Genomic DNA, 19,152 nt, shown 5'->3' on the forward strand with positions numbered 1-19,152 from the left:
TGATCTGGATGTCTGAGAATCTCCATAGATATGGGAATATAGTCTATAGGAATGTAGATTTTCCCCTTGCTATGTATCTCTCTTTAAATGCAAGGCTTACAGATTCTACCAAAACCTTTATCCTCCCTGCTTTGGAGAGAGAAAATTATACACAGCAGTGAATATCAGAATAGTTTCAGAAAATATTAATTTACCTTCCTTTCCCCAAAACACTATAATGGGAAACTTTACTAAAAATATACCTCTACTTTCTCTTCCCATCTAACTCTCCACTGCACATAGCTTTCTAACTCTTCTCCCACCTTCCTTGGGAGAACTAAAGGAGACACTCTGTCTGCTTTATTTTTCGCCTTAACCAATATCCAAATCTGTAAAGAAATTTAATAAAACTTCAGTTTTTGATTCAGCTTTTGCTGCTTCTGACAAACTCTGTCACATGGGAATATCTCTTGAATCTATCCAGATCAGCTTCATTTTAGGATTCAAAGAAAGCTGAAAAACATTCCTACTACAAGGAACTGGAGAGCTGCTAGCTCAAGAAAACCTTTTTGCCATTTTGTTCTAGTAAGATGGCTTCATCCTTTGTTGTAATAGTATAATGTTCTAATACCACAATGAAGTGACATTACAGTACAAACATTAATGATTTTATTTGTTTGTATCTCAAGTTTATTTTTACAAATAACTTGAGACAGCGAACACATCCAACAAACTTTCCACTTCCTATTTTCCCCACAGCAACAACCCTATGAGATGGTTTGGGCTGACTAGCCAAAAGTCACCTAGCTGTTTTTCACAGCTAAAGTGGGACTTGAACTCATGGTCTCCTCATTTCTAGCTTAGTGCCTTAACCACTAGACTAAAGTAGCTAGTGGTAATGTAGTAAAACATGGTAACAATCTAACATACTGTATTATGAAATTAGAAAGGGGATACATTTTTGGCACCAGCCTCATGGATCATTAGTTCCACCAGCTAACTTTCTTCTTACATATCCCAGCATTTTCCTTTGACTGCGAGAAGAAATGATCTACTCACAAGGCATTTGTAAGCAGTGCTGGAGTACAGACAGTAAATAGGGGTAAGCATCTGTGTGCTTCAACCTCTTCTTGATCAGCTCAAACATCTGCGAGGCGCTTTTTGTGTCAATATGTACCTACAACAGAATACAGAGAAAGGCAAATAAAAATTATAATAAAACATCATTGTGAGGCATATTTTAGACAAAGAAGCCAATCATGCAACACATACATTTCAGTGTGTAAAAAGGTGAGCAGAATAAGATGACAATATATTAGTTTGTGGAAAACACCTGTCACCATCTATGCTCATCAAGATACTGAAAGTTGAAACCCACTTTCTTGTTTAAGCCTTGCATTTTCTGTATCGTGTCATGTCTGCATATGAGAATAAAATGCACATTTTAAAAAGAAAATAATAATTTGTGACATTTTTTAAACTCAGTTCAGTTATTGGAGAGAGTGCTGTTATAAGACCCACACCAGCTAGAATGCTATTCAACACTGGGATGCCTATTTAATGGTGGATCCATTCACATCTACCAGGTTATTACCAGAAAGAAAAGAAAGTATCTTACTACATTCTAGGTAATTACTACAAGCTGTCACAATTTATCTTTATTTTTGTTACGGTCAGAGTTACCTAATCTAAAACAAGCCATTAACATATATTAAGAAGGGATGCACAAAATTCATCAGTTTGGGAATGGAATGGCCTAGCTAATTAGGGAAATATCAATTTACTTCTGGAATACCAGTGGTTTGATGATTTCTGAAATATATTTTTCAAAGAAAAAGTTATGTTGTGTGTCTAGTGTTGTGGACAAAATGGATTCGATATACTCCAGTAATGCTCCCTGGATTAACAAATTTTTCCAGTCACTAATATTAAGCATGCATATGTTACTTCTGCTATTAAATACTAGATAAATAATTGGGAAAATATCTATACTAAAAAAGAACATACTGTTACAAACCAGTAATTGAATCTATTGTGGTTGTAATAAGAAATATGTAAAATTGGATAGGCTTCTGAAAAAAAATACTATTAGCATGTTTCCTTTTTTTCATACCCTCAGAATAGGTGACATTCATATTGCTCTGCTCACAAACCTATTATAGAACACTTTTTCATTATACAGCATATTTATCTTTTTACCTTACCTGATAAAGTATTTGGTAACTTTTATATTCTACTCTATTACTATTATTTGAAAACCTATCCCTATTTTGATGTAAATCAACATTTTACTGGACTTACAGCTGATACCAAATGTTGGTTAGGTCTACAGTGTCTGTCTATTAACACTATAGTGATGGGAGCTAGTAGTTATGGGATACATTCATAATGTTAGAACATGTCCTAGCCTTTGTAGAAAAGAAGCAATAAGTGCAATCATGTGAATAATCTCAGTGTAGTGCAGTGCAGTGTGGCTTTGATATACTGAGTGCTTGTTTAGATCTTCTAGGCTTCATATTAAAAAAAAAAAAGGGTCTCCATTGAGGACTAAAGGGCTGGGCTGCAGCAGGTGCTAGCTTCAAAGAGGAGTGAGGAGCTGTCCATTGCAATCCTAAGATTCATGGTGCTGAATCCAGCACCAGAGCTAAAGCCCCTTAAAATATCAATGGATAGTACTTGGCGATATCAAGTTAAAGCTGTGTGAAATTGGAACAGCAAATATACAAACACCCACATTGTAGAAACATGTTTTACCCCACAAAAATCCATCTTAGGTGGTCAAAGCCTAAGAGCAAAAATAGAAATAGAACTTCACAACATAGAAGTGGTCCTCAACTGACGAGTGCAATTGACCGCAAAATTTATGTTATTGAGACATTCATTCATTGAGTTTTGCCCCATTTTATGACCTTTCTTGCCACGGTTGTTAAATGAATTATTGCAGTTGTTAAGTTAGTATCGTGATTATTAAGTGAATCTGGCTTCCTCATTGATTTTGCTTGTCAGAAGGTTGTAAAAGTTGATCACATGACCCCCGGGATACTGCAATGGTCATAAATATGAAGCAGTTGCCAAGCACCCGAGTTTTGATCACATGGTCATGGGAATGCTGCAACAGTTGTAACTGTGAAAAACAGTTATACATCCCTTTTTTCAGTGCTATTATAACTCTGAACAGTGACTAAACAAACTGTTGTAAGTTGAGGACCTGTTAAGAGGGCAAATCTAAAACAGAGGCAAAAAAATGTAGTAGAAAAGGACTCCAAGACATTCAGTGTCTTTTATTCCCTAAGTGAGCAAAGCATATTAAGCAATATGGACCAGCAATCTATTGATAACCAAATATTCCTAAAATCCAAACTATAAATGCATGGAAGATCAAAAATCAAATTGAGGCATTTAAGCCATCACTGGCCATAATATTCCAGTTAAATGATAGGCTCTTGACAAGGTCTGAATTAACTTATCACCAGATAACTTTTTAAAATAATACTTGTTATACTTTTTATTCTGTATATAAGAAAGAAAACTTCTCATTTTTCTTTAGTTATATAAAAACCATGTCTTTGTCCCACAGAAAAATCTAGTATATTTATAGTAGTAGCTAAGGCAAACTAACATTTTTTAGCAGCAAAAGCTTTCTAGGAGAACACTCACCATTTCAAACCTCTTTGCAAGTTCCAAGTCATCTTCATTTCGAACCATCTCAAAGAAATCTAAATGCCTAGAGGAAAAATAAACATTTTCATCCTATATGTTATTCATAATGATATGAACTCAGTTGGAATTAGTTTCGAAATTTGATATGCTGCCCTTAAATCAATGTGGATTGAGGGGGCCTATATTCGGATATGACTTTCATGATATAATAAAAAACAAAACCAGATCAATGTGCTTATTTAAATTTAAGCATAAGGCAGATGATATCTTGAAAATCTGAAACTGCTGTTTGAACCACAGAACAGGACCGAGAGATAAGTAAAAGTTATAACAGTTGGCATCAACTGAGATAATCGACTAAGGATTAACATTAAATATGTAGCATGCAGATTTATTTATCCTTAGAGAGAACTATAATGACAACCACTACATGTTAGTTGGCAAGTCTCAATTCTTCCTGTCTTAATATTTGCAAAATTGTCCCCCAGCCCTATTTTTTAACATCTCTGGATTTATTTATTTTTTAAAAAACCCTGGTTGGAAGAAGAACTGTTTTCCAATCTACATTATCTCACTCAAGCTGCTGCACATTTTCAGACTTCAAGTGGAAAGGGGGCAATTGTCCCTGTATATTTAAATCGTGCAGTTCATTTTATGATTGAGTTCATTTTATTTACATCCGTTTCCAACTTGCATGATAACTGCCATAAACATCAAGTAGGAATGTAACATATGACTCAAACATAAAATATTACCAGGACAATGAGAAATATCACAACATTGATTCAATTAAAAGCCTGGCTGAACAAATAAGATTTCAGCTGATGACCAAAAGTTTAGAAGACTTGATACCAACAACAAATGAAATGGTAATTCCATAGTCAAAGCATCTGCATTAAGAACACCTTTATACATTCTAGCAAACACACTGTCAAAATAGCATCCTTCCCTACTAGACTAAGGAATAGGCTGGCCTGCAAGTAATAACCTCCAAAAGCTCTGCAGGTCTTTGCTCAGACTCAGTGCAATCTTTATGCAATAATTTTAAATTCCGCTAAGTAGCAAACTTTGGAATCACTAAAATATGTTTACAGTAGGTTGCTCCCTTCAACAGTCTAACTGTACTATCCTGTACCAAGTGTAGTTTCCAGACCAGTTGAAAGGCAAACCTGCTCAAAGCATGTTGCAATAGTTAGTTCTAAGGAGGGAAATTCCGATAGTTTAATGTCCATGTGTCCATGTACACAGTGTACATATTCATTAAGTTCCCATGCATTTAATAACCCTCCATATTTAGTAGGACAGAGTCTGTTGGTATCCAAACCATACCGATTCCTCAGGAAGCAGTACAATATATTCATAAAACATCAGTTATGTTGTGCTATAGCTGTACATTGAAACTTTTGGTGTCAATTATGAGGTGCCAGAATATATACTGTACATTATCTGATCTGGAATATATTTTTCTTTAAATGGCCATGATACACTATATTAAACTGAGTTAGAAGACTAAGCTGTATTTGTCATTACAACATAGCCTTGCTCCCCACATTTTGTTTCACCTGTCCAATGTTGCATTTTCATGTCCTCTGAGCTTGTCAATAACAGGCTGAATACCCAGCATTAGAAACTCATATCGTAGGTGCAGTCGGAATTCCAAGTTGTCCTAAAAAGAAGAGAAAAAGAAAAAAAAAGCCCTCAGATTCAAGTTTTGCAACGAGAGGAAAATATAGCTTAGAGAACTTAGAGAAGAATTAATTATGCCACAAAAATCTGCCAGTTATTTTGAGTACAACAGAGAGCAAAGGAAATTCAGTACATACACTCACCTCCCCACTACCTGCATTCAATACAGCATTAATAAAGGACATGATGGCTGTTTTGAGGTTCACTTCATCACGATATCTCCCCATGCTTCGGTCTAGCTCATTGAGTAGAGTCTGTAAAGCAAGAGGAGTGACAAGGTAGTAATTTATTTATTTATAATTAAATAAATAAAGCTCCAGAAGTTGTGGGTGCTCCAACACTGGAGATTTTTAAGAAGAGATTGGACAACCATTTAAGAGGAGGTTGGACTAGAAGATCTCCAAGGTCCCTTCCAACTCTGTTTTTCTGTTATTCAGGTGGACTGGACAAAACTACATTATAGGATAATTTTTTCAGAGGGATCTATTCTACTATATTTCATATTTCTTAACTGCCAATTTCTCTTGGAGAGAAGCTTTGGGCAGTGTAGAATAAATTCTCTCTGGAAGGTTATTTCTCATTATCTCATTTGATATTATGGCATTTCACCTGGATCTCAAGCCATCATCCTTCCTTCCTTAATATATTTTGCTGCCTCTTTTTAATAAAAGCAATGTTTCCCAAACTTTTCTTTTATACAGAGCCCTATGTTATCAAAAGCTTTTATAGATTACCCTATAAACAGAGCACCTTTGGAAACAGAGCACCTTTGAGCCTTCCCAAATGGCACCTGCTGTTTTAAATTTGAAAATAACCAAAATCATAAGATGTTCAGATGCCCAGTGGGTTTGCGTAATAAGTTGAAACTAGGGTTCACACAATACTGTGTATGATTTTTAAGCCAGATGTAATCAACTGGATAGCTTTAAACAACTGTGGTGGCACAGTGGTTAGAATGCAGTATTGCACGTGATTCTATCCACTGCCAGAAGTTCAATCCCTACCATCCATCCTTTCAAAGTTGGTAACATAAGGACCCATATTGCGAACAATATGCTGATTCTGAAAACTGCTTAAAGAGTCTTGTAAAGCACTATGAAGCAGGATATAAGTCTAGGAGCTATTGCTATTTATTTATTCTTTTATTCCATTTAATCTCCAATCATTTCTTCCTGCATTAGGTCACTATGGATTGGGTTGGGTTTGGCTGTACCTGTTTTGTGAGAACCAAGCTACTATGGTTTGTAAATATGACTACAACAATGTATTATATATCTCAGTTTATTCTCTTCAATAACAGTAATTAAGCAAATCAGTATTGCTAGTTGTCTGCTTTATCTTTTTTTCTTTGCTGTTTCTGTATAGCATTCTTGGATTGTGCCTAAACAACATGATGTATTTCATTCCATTTAAATTTAGAATGAGACTTCAGTGCAAGGATAGGTAAAATGGTACCCTCCACCTCAAGCCAATGTGGGAGTTGTATTCAAAAACATCTGGAGATTATCTATCCCAACTCTGGAGGGTAGCCTATGTACTGTTATCCTTTTAATGCTCAGCAATCAACCTTGAAGTGAGATATTTCCTGTTTGTTTAAAAAAAATGATGGCTTACTATCCAGAGGATCTTGGGGCTTACAATGTAACTGTTGGCTTTTTCCCCAGAGTAGGTCTTATTTTCAGCATAACAGCCCATATGTTAGGGAGTGTTCACACTATATTATTTTCTCCCTTGTAATAGAAATAAATTCTTCTTCTCTTTCTCTTTAGACATATAATCACGCATGCTTTTTGAAATTGAAAGCATTAGCTGAGTTCTTTGTTCCCACTTATTTGTGTATGTTTGAGGTAGCCAACCTATATTAAGGACCTACAATAGACATTAAAATCTACATTATTAAGTCTTTGAGGGATGATTTGTGCTAATCATTCTTCAAGTTTAAAGAATAATACACTGATGAAAGCACTATTGTAAACATCTGTTGTGTATGTATAAACTATATATCAATGAATAACTCTTCATACAGGCATCTGTAATACATGTTCACATACATGTATTTATATACATATGTAAAAAGGGGGATGGTTGGCCATGCTGACTAGAGCTGAAGAGAATTATGCTAACTGCTTAATAAGAGAATCACTAGAGTGGAAGAAGATGTTATATGGCCATATTCACTTTATTCATCTAGGAAAGGAAAGAGTTTCAAATATTTTCCCCTTAAAAATATTAACCCACAATTTCCTCTTCAATCTGAGACCAAGAAAGCCAAAAGAAATTCCTTCTATTCAGTGTCTTCACTGCTTTGTTATTTTGGCTGAGAGGATTTTTCATCATTATTTTTTACTATTTAGAAAGAATGTTAATAACACTTTTGCTGTCAGTACCAAATAGCCACTTGTAAAACATCAGGGCTGATGTTTGAAGCTGAATGGTAATATCTAAGGGAAGAGGCGGGGAGACCTATGATGACTGACCGGAATTAACTTAACTCAGCAAGTTTCAAACCCTGTGGAATATTCCATTCTCTGGGAAAATCTAAATGCTATTGCCTAGATGACAGGAGGCATTTCCTCCTAAAATGTCAATAGGGAGTTAAAGGATTTGCAAAGCTTTGGTTATAAATATAACATTAAAAATGAGAGGTATCAATTATACATTCTTTAGCAATGATGCTCTCTCTATAATATACATAAGGTATAATTGCTACAGCTGAATATTGTGAAGATACTTTTCTGATAAAATTTCTATATGTTTCTGATAAAATTTCTGTATGTTTTTTAACTAGCCCCTTATCCAGAAAACTATGTGAGTGTCATCATTCCTCACAATTCTCTGTCCATACTTTGGGTAAGAAGTTAATCCAAATCTCAAAACATTTTTAGATAATTGATTTAGAGCACTATCATATCAACCTTTTGGGGGTGACTAAGTGTTTTGTTTTCTCCAATAACTGCTGGATTTTAATCACAGAAATCTGATAAGCATTATTACATGAATATTCATAGTGATAGAAGCAGCCAAAGTAGATTTAACTTTGAATCTGTTATGCTAATGTCAGCACATACTAATTAAGAAATTAGTTTTTCCCCAAGTTATTTTTATTTACTTTTAGATTGTTTGAGAGAGAGAGAGAGAGAGAGAGAGAGAGAGAGAGATTAAGACAATGAATTTCTAGTTCTAGTTTTTCATTTCACTGTTTCATGAAATTGTGAAATGCTCCTATATATACATACATATACAATGTTCTAAGAGCAAATTCCTATATCAACATAAAACAAAGTACCTGGCTCCAAGGCTACTTTGACATACATGTACTCTGCTATATCACAAACAGAGATATTCAATATTTGGATCTGTAGGAGGAAATATGCTTTGGATCTGGCATGAGCATATTTCCTGTACCTGTCACTGGTTCTTTAAACAACTCTAGGAAAATAGATGCCTGAATTAAGGAAGTGACAGAGAAATGATGCATAGTCTATGTAATTCCTTAAGGCCTCCTTAACTGAAAAGTATATTATCATAATGAACTGTAGGAAAAGAAAAAGTTTCTTTCAGGAGCTCCTGGCCACTACACTGAGTTCTTCCACACCGGATCCAAAATCCTCTTCCTGCTTTCAGTCCAAGTATTGCATACCCGTAATTGCAGAATTCTAACCACAACATCTAGACTCAGTTTTCTGAGTATCATGACAGTGTTTCCAAAAACAAAGCAAATTAAGTAAATATACTCAGCATTCAACATTCAGGCTATGAGGCATCCTATGAATTGCTCTGTTACTACTTCTCCACATTTGGTTCACATATTCAGGTACTTATTTCAGTCCACATAGTCTTCCTAAGCAATTTGAAGTACACAAACTTATATCAGGGAAAACCTGACTTCATAATTTTGTAATATTAGTAATATTACTGCTAAAAGAAGTGTTAGGACAAATGCAGTCAGCAGGGTACCATGGGCTCACAGCCCTGCCCGATTATATATTTTGAGGTTATTTCAGCCAGTCAATAAATACTTGGGAAGCTACTAAGTCACAAAACTTGTGGCATCACTTTGATTTACAAAAACACCTCTTGGCCCCATTTTTATTCTAGGAAAAGATAGAAAAGGTGGATAGCTGTCTATCTATTCAGAAAAGATAAAAGTTGAATTGGTGTAAAAAGCCTAGAAAGGAGGGTGGAAGAGAAGCTTCAGTAGTTTTACTTCCTTTCCTTTTTCCTGAAAAACAATTGGTACATGATTGATCATTTTATGCCAGCCGCTCTTCTGCCTCTAGCTCAGCGCGCTGTATCAAAATTCTCACAGTGAGGAATTCATGTATTATTGATTTCATAAACTAGGTGAAATAATTCTCTTGAATAGTAAAGATATGGAACAAATATTATTAAAGTTATTAAGCTATTAAACAAAATAATGCAGAGAAGACCCTAGACTTGCTCAGTATCAATTACTGAAACGCATTCCAAGTAGGCAATGCCCCATTTTAGTTGATTGGGAAAAGAGTAATGCTCATCCTGTTTTATGCAGAGAACCAGCTCTACAGGTCATTTTGCTCAATTCATCATTTTTACCTGGAATCTTGTTCTCTCCGCTGCGTAGACTTGGTAATGGAGCATGGCCTGCAGAACTTTTTTGTGGCCTCCTGGCACTAAGCAAACAGCCCCAAGGATCTCCAGCACAGCAATCTTGGTTTTGATGTTCTCAGTCCGTAAGCTTTGCGAAATTATATTGATGCTTTCCGGGTGGGCTAGAACATGGGCTCGTCCTTGGGAGTTGTTCATCAGAGCCTTGATGCATCCTATAACGGATGTGTGTATACGACTTTCAGAGGTTTCATAGTCCATAGACTTCAAAAAGTTCAGCAAGCAGCTCAGGCCATCCAGCTCAATAAATCTTACTACAAATCTGTCCAGAGATAGGAAAGAAAAAGACAATTAAGGCACTTTGCATAAATGGTGTCAGAATAATAAAATTGTCTTTTCTCTTAATTTGGAAAACTCTAAAGTGTACATAGTTGAGGATCTGGATAATTTTTTTTTACATTTGCCCTTTTAAAGGCAGATGTGTATGTGGAATAAAATTTGTTCAGCACTTTCTGCTTTCTTCTACAAAGAGACATTGCATTATGGACCCAACACCACACATTTAAAGGACTTGAAATAACATAATTTGAAAAAGCAATGATTCATTTGACCTAAACAAAACAATTTCCACAAGGATAAATGTTTGAGCGATACTTGCTATCCTCTTCCCAAAGCCATTTCACCTTATTAAGAGCATGCGCCTTTTCTCCTATACAAGCATCCTCTTTCTATACCAGAAAATAACTAACATGTTAGTCGGTTGTTTGGCTGAAATACTGATGGACTTAAGCCCGACAAACTATTTGATTTTGTTTTTCTTTGCTGAGGCATGAAAATCAAAGAATATCCAGTATATTTTATATATTACCTAAAGTTCAGTTTTCTGTCAACAAAAAATGAAAATTAAAAACGTACTAAATTGATTTTAAATTGCATGTCATCTACTAAAATAGATAAAATACCATTGCCCACTATTTACATATTGTTATATTTTACTTATTTATGAGGATATTAAATCTATAAAGTTGCCACTGGCTGAAAATTCTCTTTAGAATATGCTTCTTTACAAATAAAAAAATGATTATGTCCTCAATAGCCAAACCCAAGGGAAAAGTCTATATTTGGATCTTTATTTAAACTAGCCAGTATTCCCTGAGATCTCAGTTAGAAATATGGCTATTGCAATCGTGAAATTATACAAACAGTTACCTATGAATGTAGCTCAAGAATTTAAAATAGGCATTTCTCCAACCATACTATGTACCTAATAAAGTGGAAAAGTGAAAAAAAAATCATACTACTCCTAGGATATACAAACAAGAGAAAATAAGAGAAAATTACTTATTGACACTTAAAATATCTGTCTGGAAACAAGGCACCTTGTTTTAATTCAAGTGTACTGGCTTCTAATTTGTTTCCAGGTACAACTCAAAACATTCAAGATGACAGGTGCTGATGGTGCACTTCTTGGGGTTAAATGATATCATGAGAGTCATAGAGTCCACTGATCCCCCAAACAGCCTTCTTAACACTTCAACATTATATTAAAATAGTATCTTTTTAAAATGGTTCAAACCCTGCAAGATGGCTACATCCCAAAAGTTCCCCAATTCATTCTTGCATCTTAAATATACCATACAGGAATGCTGAAATTTCAGGTATATTTGACAATTTGGGAGGGAGAGGAAAGCCTCAAGCTCCATAGGCAGTTATGCACAGAATCTGAAAAGGTAGCATCATGATGTGTGAAGGACCAGTTTCTCCAAAATAAATCTGCCCTGCATATCAAGATTTCCCTTGCAAATTCTAAGTCTCCTATGAATTCCTACTTTGCATGAGAGAGATTTTTTAATAGTTATATAAACAATTTAGAATTCTACTTGGGAGACACATTTGTTCACCAACAATCTTCTAGAAACTGCTGATGGCCTATTTTTAAGAAGGCTTTTAGTTGTAATCCTCTTTACTGTTTTTATCACATGCTATTTTTATTATATGCTATTGAAAAATATTTGTTTGCTACTCTGTTTTCCCTCCTGCTATCATCTGTTTTCTGTTTCTATAATTTAAAATGATGTATGTTTTACTTTGATTTGTTGTAAGCCCCCTAGAACTCTGCGGAATACACAAACACACACACACAAAAAAAATCTCTCTCCCTCTCTCTGTCTCCCTCTCTCTTATAAATACTTTTAAAAACCCAAGTAGTATTTAAATTTGTTCCATACGCTACAACAAATGGAAACTTTACTAATCCTGATCTTTCAAGATTTCATTGTTTCTGTTTCACTGTTTGCAATCTGTAATATTTTCCTGCATCATTATACAGTAATACTATATAGATTTAAGAACATGGATAGCCATCAAACCCAACCTCATGATACTTGCTACTGATGCAGAGATGGCTATACCACTCGTAGAACTGAATGGCTGAGCTTTCATTTGCCACTGCTACTTGAAGGAGCTGCTTCAGTGTACTTAAACAAGACGAGATAAGGCATGGCCACTTTATACAGACCTACGAGAAAGGAGTTAATAATCTGGGAAAGGAATCCCTGCTGAAAGTTTCTGCAACACACAATCAAAAAACAGTTTGAGCAATAATTTTTTTTGTTGGTATAGTGTACAATTAAATTTGTGGTACGGGATGCAAAAATGGAAGACTTTAAAATCATAGACTCACAGGGCTGGAAGGGACCTTGGAGGTCTTCTAGTCCAAGCCCCTGCCCAAGGCAGCAGTCCTTATACCATCCCAGACAAACAGTTGTCCAATCTTTTCTTGAAACTTCCAACAATGGACCATCCAGTTTAAGATGATAAAAATCAAAATGTCAAGCAAACCCAATCAGACAAACATCTTCGAGACTTTTTGGACTCTTAATGCAAAACTTTATTGAATACACCATATCGGCACATATAAAAGTAAAACCAGCTCTGGCAAGACCCCACCCAAATCACTATAGTAAAAGCATTGATTTCTTCCTCCTTCCTCTGGGTCAAATCATATTGCCCAATCAAGTTGAAAAATATTGTTGTGAGAAGCACGTCTAGGCTCAGCCAGAAACCTTGCAATTGTCCTTAGTTCCCACAGTGTGCTTTTTAAATCTTTGAAGTCTGCATTCCAAACTTCTCCCCCCTCCCAACTTGTTGGCAAGTTGAGAAGCAATGTCCATTGTACCAGCACAAAAACTCCACAAATATGCCTTGTCAAATTCAAATTTGTGCAACTGACAATATATCTCTTATAGTCTAAAGTAGTCTATAAATCCTTAGCCTTGGAATAAATAAAACATAAATGAATTGCAAAAAAAAAAAAAAATGGTACCGAGAGGTACATTTTAAATGGCCTGCAGCAGAACAAAAAAAATCAAATCTAAGATGGAACCAATACAATTTCCATGAAACAACCATAACTGTGGAAATATGCAGGTCTGCTTCATATATTTGGAGTTTTAAAATTTGGCACAAATCGTGTGGCTCCCAATATCACATCACTTTGCAGTATTTATTTAAGAGAAGACCATAAAACAATATTGTTTATAAATTTTACTTGAGCTTCCAATGCATACGCATAAAATATATCCAACAATAGAAATCTGGAATAACTATATTTCATTTGTAAAGGGGAATCAGAGAAACTATGTAATATTTGGGGCAGATTTCTCATGTAGCTTATATCTTTAGTAACTTTATCTCACTAGTTGAAGGTCTGGAGAAAATCAAAACCTTACAGAAAATATCAAGAGATTCAGTTTGAGGTTTGATACCTGTTCAAGCCTAAATTTTAAAATTAGTCTTTGCGAACAAACACAATTTAAGAGCAAACACATACCACAAATGGTTAGAAAATGCATTTAATGGCCAGGATATGAAATTCACTTTGGGATAGCATTCTTTCCAACCTTCATTGGCATAAGCAATGAAAGAGCGTGAAGATGGCAATGATTTGCTTCTCTATTCTTTGTTTTGGCTTTCATGTTCCAGGATTGCATTTCTCATTTCCCAAAAAGGTAACTGTTGCTTTGTGTGACTTATAGTCTTGGCACTTAAGTAACATTTTCATCTTAACATTTCTTTGCTGTTTTTCACCTATGGATGGGTTTTTAGATGAGGAAAAACATTATTCAGTGCTTTTCAGAGAGGAGAAAAATCTATTTGAGGAAAACTTAACACAGCCAAGAAAAAGTTATGATAGAATGGTTTTCTTTCCCATCTAGTAAACCTTTCAAAGGGGACCTGGCTTCAGTGCCCTAAACAAAGCATTCTTTCAAAACTACTTTGCACGACAACATTCCCCCTGCTTCAAAGGAGAGGGCACACAACAGTGGCATTTGGTGTTACCTTCTGGGGTCTCATCCAGAAAATCTTCAGTCCTTGAAAACCCAATAGGCAACGTGCCCACTTGGGAGTTATTATTTCTGCAATTCTTGGAAAACCACTGATTCTCCCTCTGTGTTTTGTTCTTATTTTTCTTCTAGAAAACTGTAAGACTTTGATTGAAGCACTTAGCTTGGATATTTCTATACATTACAATTATTCTACATGCTCTAAAAACTAGCTGCATTTGCATATTTTGGCAAGTCATCATACAGATTTTTTTTAGGATCCAATCTGGGTCAGTTTTTTTTTTAACTTTTGCTCTGTTTTGTGAACCCAACCATTGCAATTTGAACAATGCTGCTCCTAGTCCAACAAATGACACCTATAGTTGATTCAACAATTATAGTCAAGCATGAGTCTTGAAATTAAATTTATGTTTAGCTTAGATAAAAACATATTTAGTTTTTGCTTACTCCTATCCACTTCTTGGAATACAGCCACCAGCATACACTCACAATGAAACCCTAGTCTAACAAAGTTTGTGCACTTTCTGCTATAGAATAAGACAAATCCACTGCGTTAATTTTGATATATGTTTTAAAGATGAGAACACGGAGAAGAAATTCTATAAATCAAAAAAATGTGAGGATTTTCCCCAAACAATAGAATTTTCAATATATGGGTGGGGCAGTTGAATGTACCTTCATACAATGGATACATGAAAAACAAACATGTCAAGAAAAAGATTCTAATATAGCATTTTCTATGACATCTTGATTTTCTATGGGCAAGGGAAAAAAAACCTTGTTGTCCAATTTTGAGACACCCCAATCCGTAGACTGAAGTTATTTAATCCAGAAGCAGGCCTTATTTGGAAAAACACCTGCTTTTTATGGACACAGGATTTAAAAATGTCCTACAGATGTCATAGTTCTGACAGATGAATCTCTTCAAAAGAACTTCGAGGCATTGTTTTCCTTAAAGAATCTTTTATTCAAGAAACAAAGTATCGGCACTGCATAGTTGAAGCCAAAAATTGAATTCCCCTCCCCTGGCATGAAGTAGCAAAGTGCAATTCCCTCCTCCAATTAACAGTCATAAATCACATTCCCCAATTAACTTGAAGCATGGGCTTTCTCCACATCTCTCCTGCCCGCCAAATTTCTATCAACTCTGGATCTAATAACCTTGGGTTCCCATGACTGAGTTATTATTGTTATGACTAGCTGGACTCTCATCCACATTTCCCCTTCCATCATCAACGAACTCTAAAAGTGATAGAGAAAAGATGGCTACATTTCCATCTGTTGTCAAAGCAAGAACATCCGATGTTAGCAGCATTGACTACAGAATCATTTTTCTGAGTTTCATTCCTATCACTTTCTGTGGAAAAGGAATGTCATAATTGCCCTGCACACCTTAAACCTAACTGGCAGCTGCTATTCCATTCCATTTTTACTTCCAATATTATGATCAAGGAACATGTTCACCATTGAAAAATCCTGGTCTTATATCCCACCTAAAATATGGATTGAAATAGGCTCCATCTACCAGAGGTCATCAGAAGAATAAGAATACAAAGGCATGCTAAAAATAAAACACACATTTTCCAATGACTTTTTTTAATCAGCTAGTTGATGGAAACATTTCTTGGCTAAAAGAAAACAAGTTTTCTTGATACTTTGCCATTTTGCTCACTCTTTAACAAAGATACAGCTACGTTCTCCCTATTCTGTTTAGAACTTTTTCTTTTCAACAACATCCTGACTTGCCAAGGTAACTGATGGTTAACAGAAACTGTAGTACAAATTTTCTGTTGTGTTTCAAAACTGATATTTTTACAATCATAGTTGCTGATGGTTAAAACTGACTCACAAGGAAATCTTCACTTTCTTCCAATTGTTTCTTACATGTTATTGTCAGGTCTTCCCTAAGCAGTGTGACTGAATGCTTTGTAACTGCTGAATTGGCTCTAATTGCTAAACCATTTCTATAGTTCAGTGGTTTAGACTTGGAGATATGTACAATGGCTACTATTACAAATCAACTTTATTGTAAAAAAAATCTACCTTTTAAAGCAAAGGATCCAATCACTTTACAGAAACACATCTGAGTTCAAGTTGGACTTTTCTTACAAAGGAAAAAGACTGTTCTATTAATATGGTGCCTCTTGTAACCACCATGTAACCACCATCTGAAAGAACAGTGGAATTTCACTAAATACACAGGAGAATCCCTCATATTATTTCTAGAATATGGCCAGTTACTTGCATGCCCAAGTTCTTCTTACTTTAGAGACGTCACTGAATCAAATAAAAATGAACAAGTACAATCAACAGTTATAAGTGATTTGTCTTGACGAGTAGCAAAGTCCCTTGAAAAACTGTGACTTTCTACCTCAAGGCACAACAAGGCACTAAGGCAGAGATAATTTGGATCATAATTCTTACTAGATTAAGTAGGTATGGTGTAACCTTTTCTCTCTGTGTATGGCACTGTTTATTTAGCTAATTTGCATTGGATTTTGGATAAAGCAAGGTGAAGATCTACACAGCCATAATGTCAAGAACATCTCTGGACCAAATGTAGAAAAGCCTTGGAAATATTTGGTGTAAATTCAAAATTCAGCAGCTAAGTCACTTGAAAGGCTTGTATGAGATATACAGGAAGTTTACCTCCTCCCTTTATATTAAGTTTTCTACCACTGATGTCCAAGGCTGATGTTGTAAATAGGAGAGGTTCTGCAGATGTTTAATATGTTGTGATTATTTCTGAGCTACAAATGAGGTGTCCAAAGTGCAAAGTTTAACTTCTCTTTGGCAAAGAATGATACAAACCTAATTACAATGGAATCAGCTAGAAAGCTACATAAACACATCATAAAATTAACTTTATGGGTGAGTTTATGCCATAAACATATTATATTTTGTAAGATATTCAAATATGAACACTAAAGCAAGTTTACTGCTCCAGGTTCAGCCAGAGATGTGATTATAAGGCTTTTGAACTGGCATTACAAAACAACAACCATACTTTTTTGGTTCCAAGACCAGTATCCTGAGGGACTTTTTATCAAAGAGGACTGGATAGAGCCACAAGGACCTCTATTTTCCATTAAAGACTGAACTGGCTTAGGTAATGACTGTTGGCATGTAGTCAATCCTGCAATAAGCAAACTGAGTCTCTGGAATCAGTTGAGCTATGAGACTTAACTTGAAATTTGGCTTGGCGATTGCTAAAAAAGAAAGAAAGGAAAAAAAAAAGGATAAGCCCTCAGGGCCGCAGCCAGCAATTTAGAAGCAAAGACTTTATGTGATACTTTGTGGCTGCTGCTGCTGACACTCATTACAGCTGTTATAAACAAAGGAAATAAATGCCTGCTGTCAGAAGTCTTTAGCCAAAGTAATGCTGGACTTATCTGGAAAAAATTCCAAATGAACTCCGAAAGGTTTCAGAAAAAAAGCCTGTCCTGTTAGTAATGTCTTTTCTGGCATGATGGAAAAGGATGATAGGAAACTATATATAGTATACACTTACATTTTAGCATGGCAAGTAGAAAAATTGTCCACACTATCCACTGCATATTATGAAATTGGGACAAAAGAGGTTGATGAGACTGATTAATAAGTACTGTACAATATTTTTAAAAACCTTACATTAGCAACAGAAGAAAGCATGTTTGGTTATGTCTTCTGTGATTTCTCCATCTCTGATATACAGAAAGATTCTATCATGGAAGTACTGAACCAAAATGAAGAGCAATTGTTTTATTTGACTACAAATCTCTGTGCAACTCTAGTGATTAATGCAGAAAACTAAAAGCAGATTGCCTAATATTTTATGCTTCGCAATTCAAGATTCTACTGGATGAGATTTATCCTGTGCAACAAGTGTTCATAGGCTGCACAAATGGAATTTAACAGGAGTTCAGATTATAGCAACTTCAATGTACAAACTTCCCATATTGTCCTTCTATTTCTCTCATTTCACTTTTCTCCTCTCCTCCCTGCCATTCCCCAAAGCCCCCAGATGGATGAATGAACAGACAGACAGGTGCATATGCCAAACTAAAACAAGCCAAGGATTTGTGGAAAATTATTTTTAATGTTGGTTAATATATATTAGAAGCTCAGCATTTCACAAATTATCCTGAAATCCTGAAAGGCTTTAAGCCCAGATGACTTTGGCAAGAGATTTAAACAATGTGTGAAAAGATGATGTATTGCATTAACATAAGAAAGCATCAGGTAGATTATCAGAAAAGCAGAAGAATTTCTGGGTGGAAAAGAAATCTAGAGAGAAGAAAAATGGTTTCCAATATCCAATATGGTTCAGGTGGAAGATGACAAAGAAGATCTAACTGTAGAATTGTTTGAGATGTAAGCTTACATATACTTAAAAGTAAAAAGTGGTGCAGATAGATTTTCTAAGCTCATTCTAAAACATTATACTAATAGAAAATAAAATGTAACTTCAATTAGCCTGCTGTTTTCTACACGGTATTTTGAGAACAAGGGAAGGGATTATCTTGTAACTTACATTTTTTCCATGATAGATAGTTTTAACCCTAAGAAGCATCTTGGAAGCAAAATATATGACCTACCTCATGGGCTGAGTTCGCAGAGCTGTTTTCAAGTCTTCAACTATTTTATTCCTCATTTCTGTTTCTTCTTCATCAAAAGCATACAGGGTCTGCATCTGTTTGGATGAGACCAAGAAAGAGTTACGAATCAGAACAGGAGAAAAGATGAAATTATTGAGTAATTCAAGGTTAATCAAGCATTACCTGTCCAATTAAGTTGGAGAAACCATTTGGATGCTATCAAGAAAACAAAACCTTCAGCAACAGGGCTGAAAGAAAAGATTCTACTTTCTAGGAAGCCCCAACTGGTTTTGAAAGTTTGGATTTCAAATAGGCAT

General features: G+C 35.3%; 1 protein-coding gene across 10 annotated transcripts in view; it reads right to left on the bottom strand.

The window, feature by feature from the left end:
- Positions 1-19,152, bottom strand: part of DAAM2 (dishevelled associated activator of morphogenesis 2) — a 242,941-nt gene that overhangs the window by 60,928 nt on the left and 162,861 nt on the right. For all 10 annotated transcript variants that reach the window (XM_039337096.1, XM_039337092.1, XM_039337089.1 and 7 more), the window contains 6 exons: positions 18,836-18,930; positions 9,901-10,234; positions 5,469-5,579; positions 5,202-5,305; positions 3,637-3,703; positions 1,039-1,156 (listed from right to left, as the gene is read on the bottom strand). In XM_039337096.1, the coding sequence (XP_039193030.1) occupies positions 1,039-1,156; positions 3,637-3,703; positions 5,202-5,305; positions 5,469-5,579; positions 9,901-10,234; positions 18,836-18,930 (829 nt within the window). The remainder of the gene's footprint in view (positions 1-1,038; positions 1,157-3,636; positions 3,704-5,201; positions 5,306-5,468; positions 5,580-9,900; positions 10,235-18,835; positions 18,931-19,152) is intronic.

Source organism: Crotalus tigris, unplaced genomic scaffold (genome assembly GCF_016545835.1).
Source record: "Crotalus tigris isolate CLP2741 ecotype Arizona unplaced genomic scaffold, ASM1654583v1 scf7180000017668.6805642782:7212621, whole genome shotgun sequence".
Lineage (NCBI taxonomy): Eukaryota > Metazoa > Chordata > Lepidosauria > Squamata > Viperidae > Crotalus > Crotalus tigris.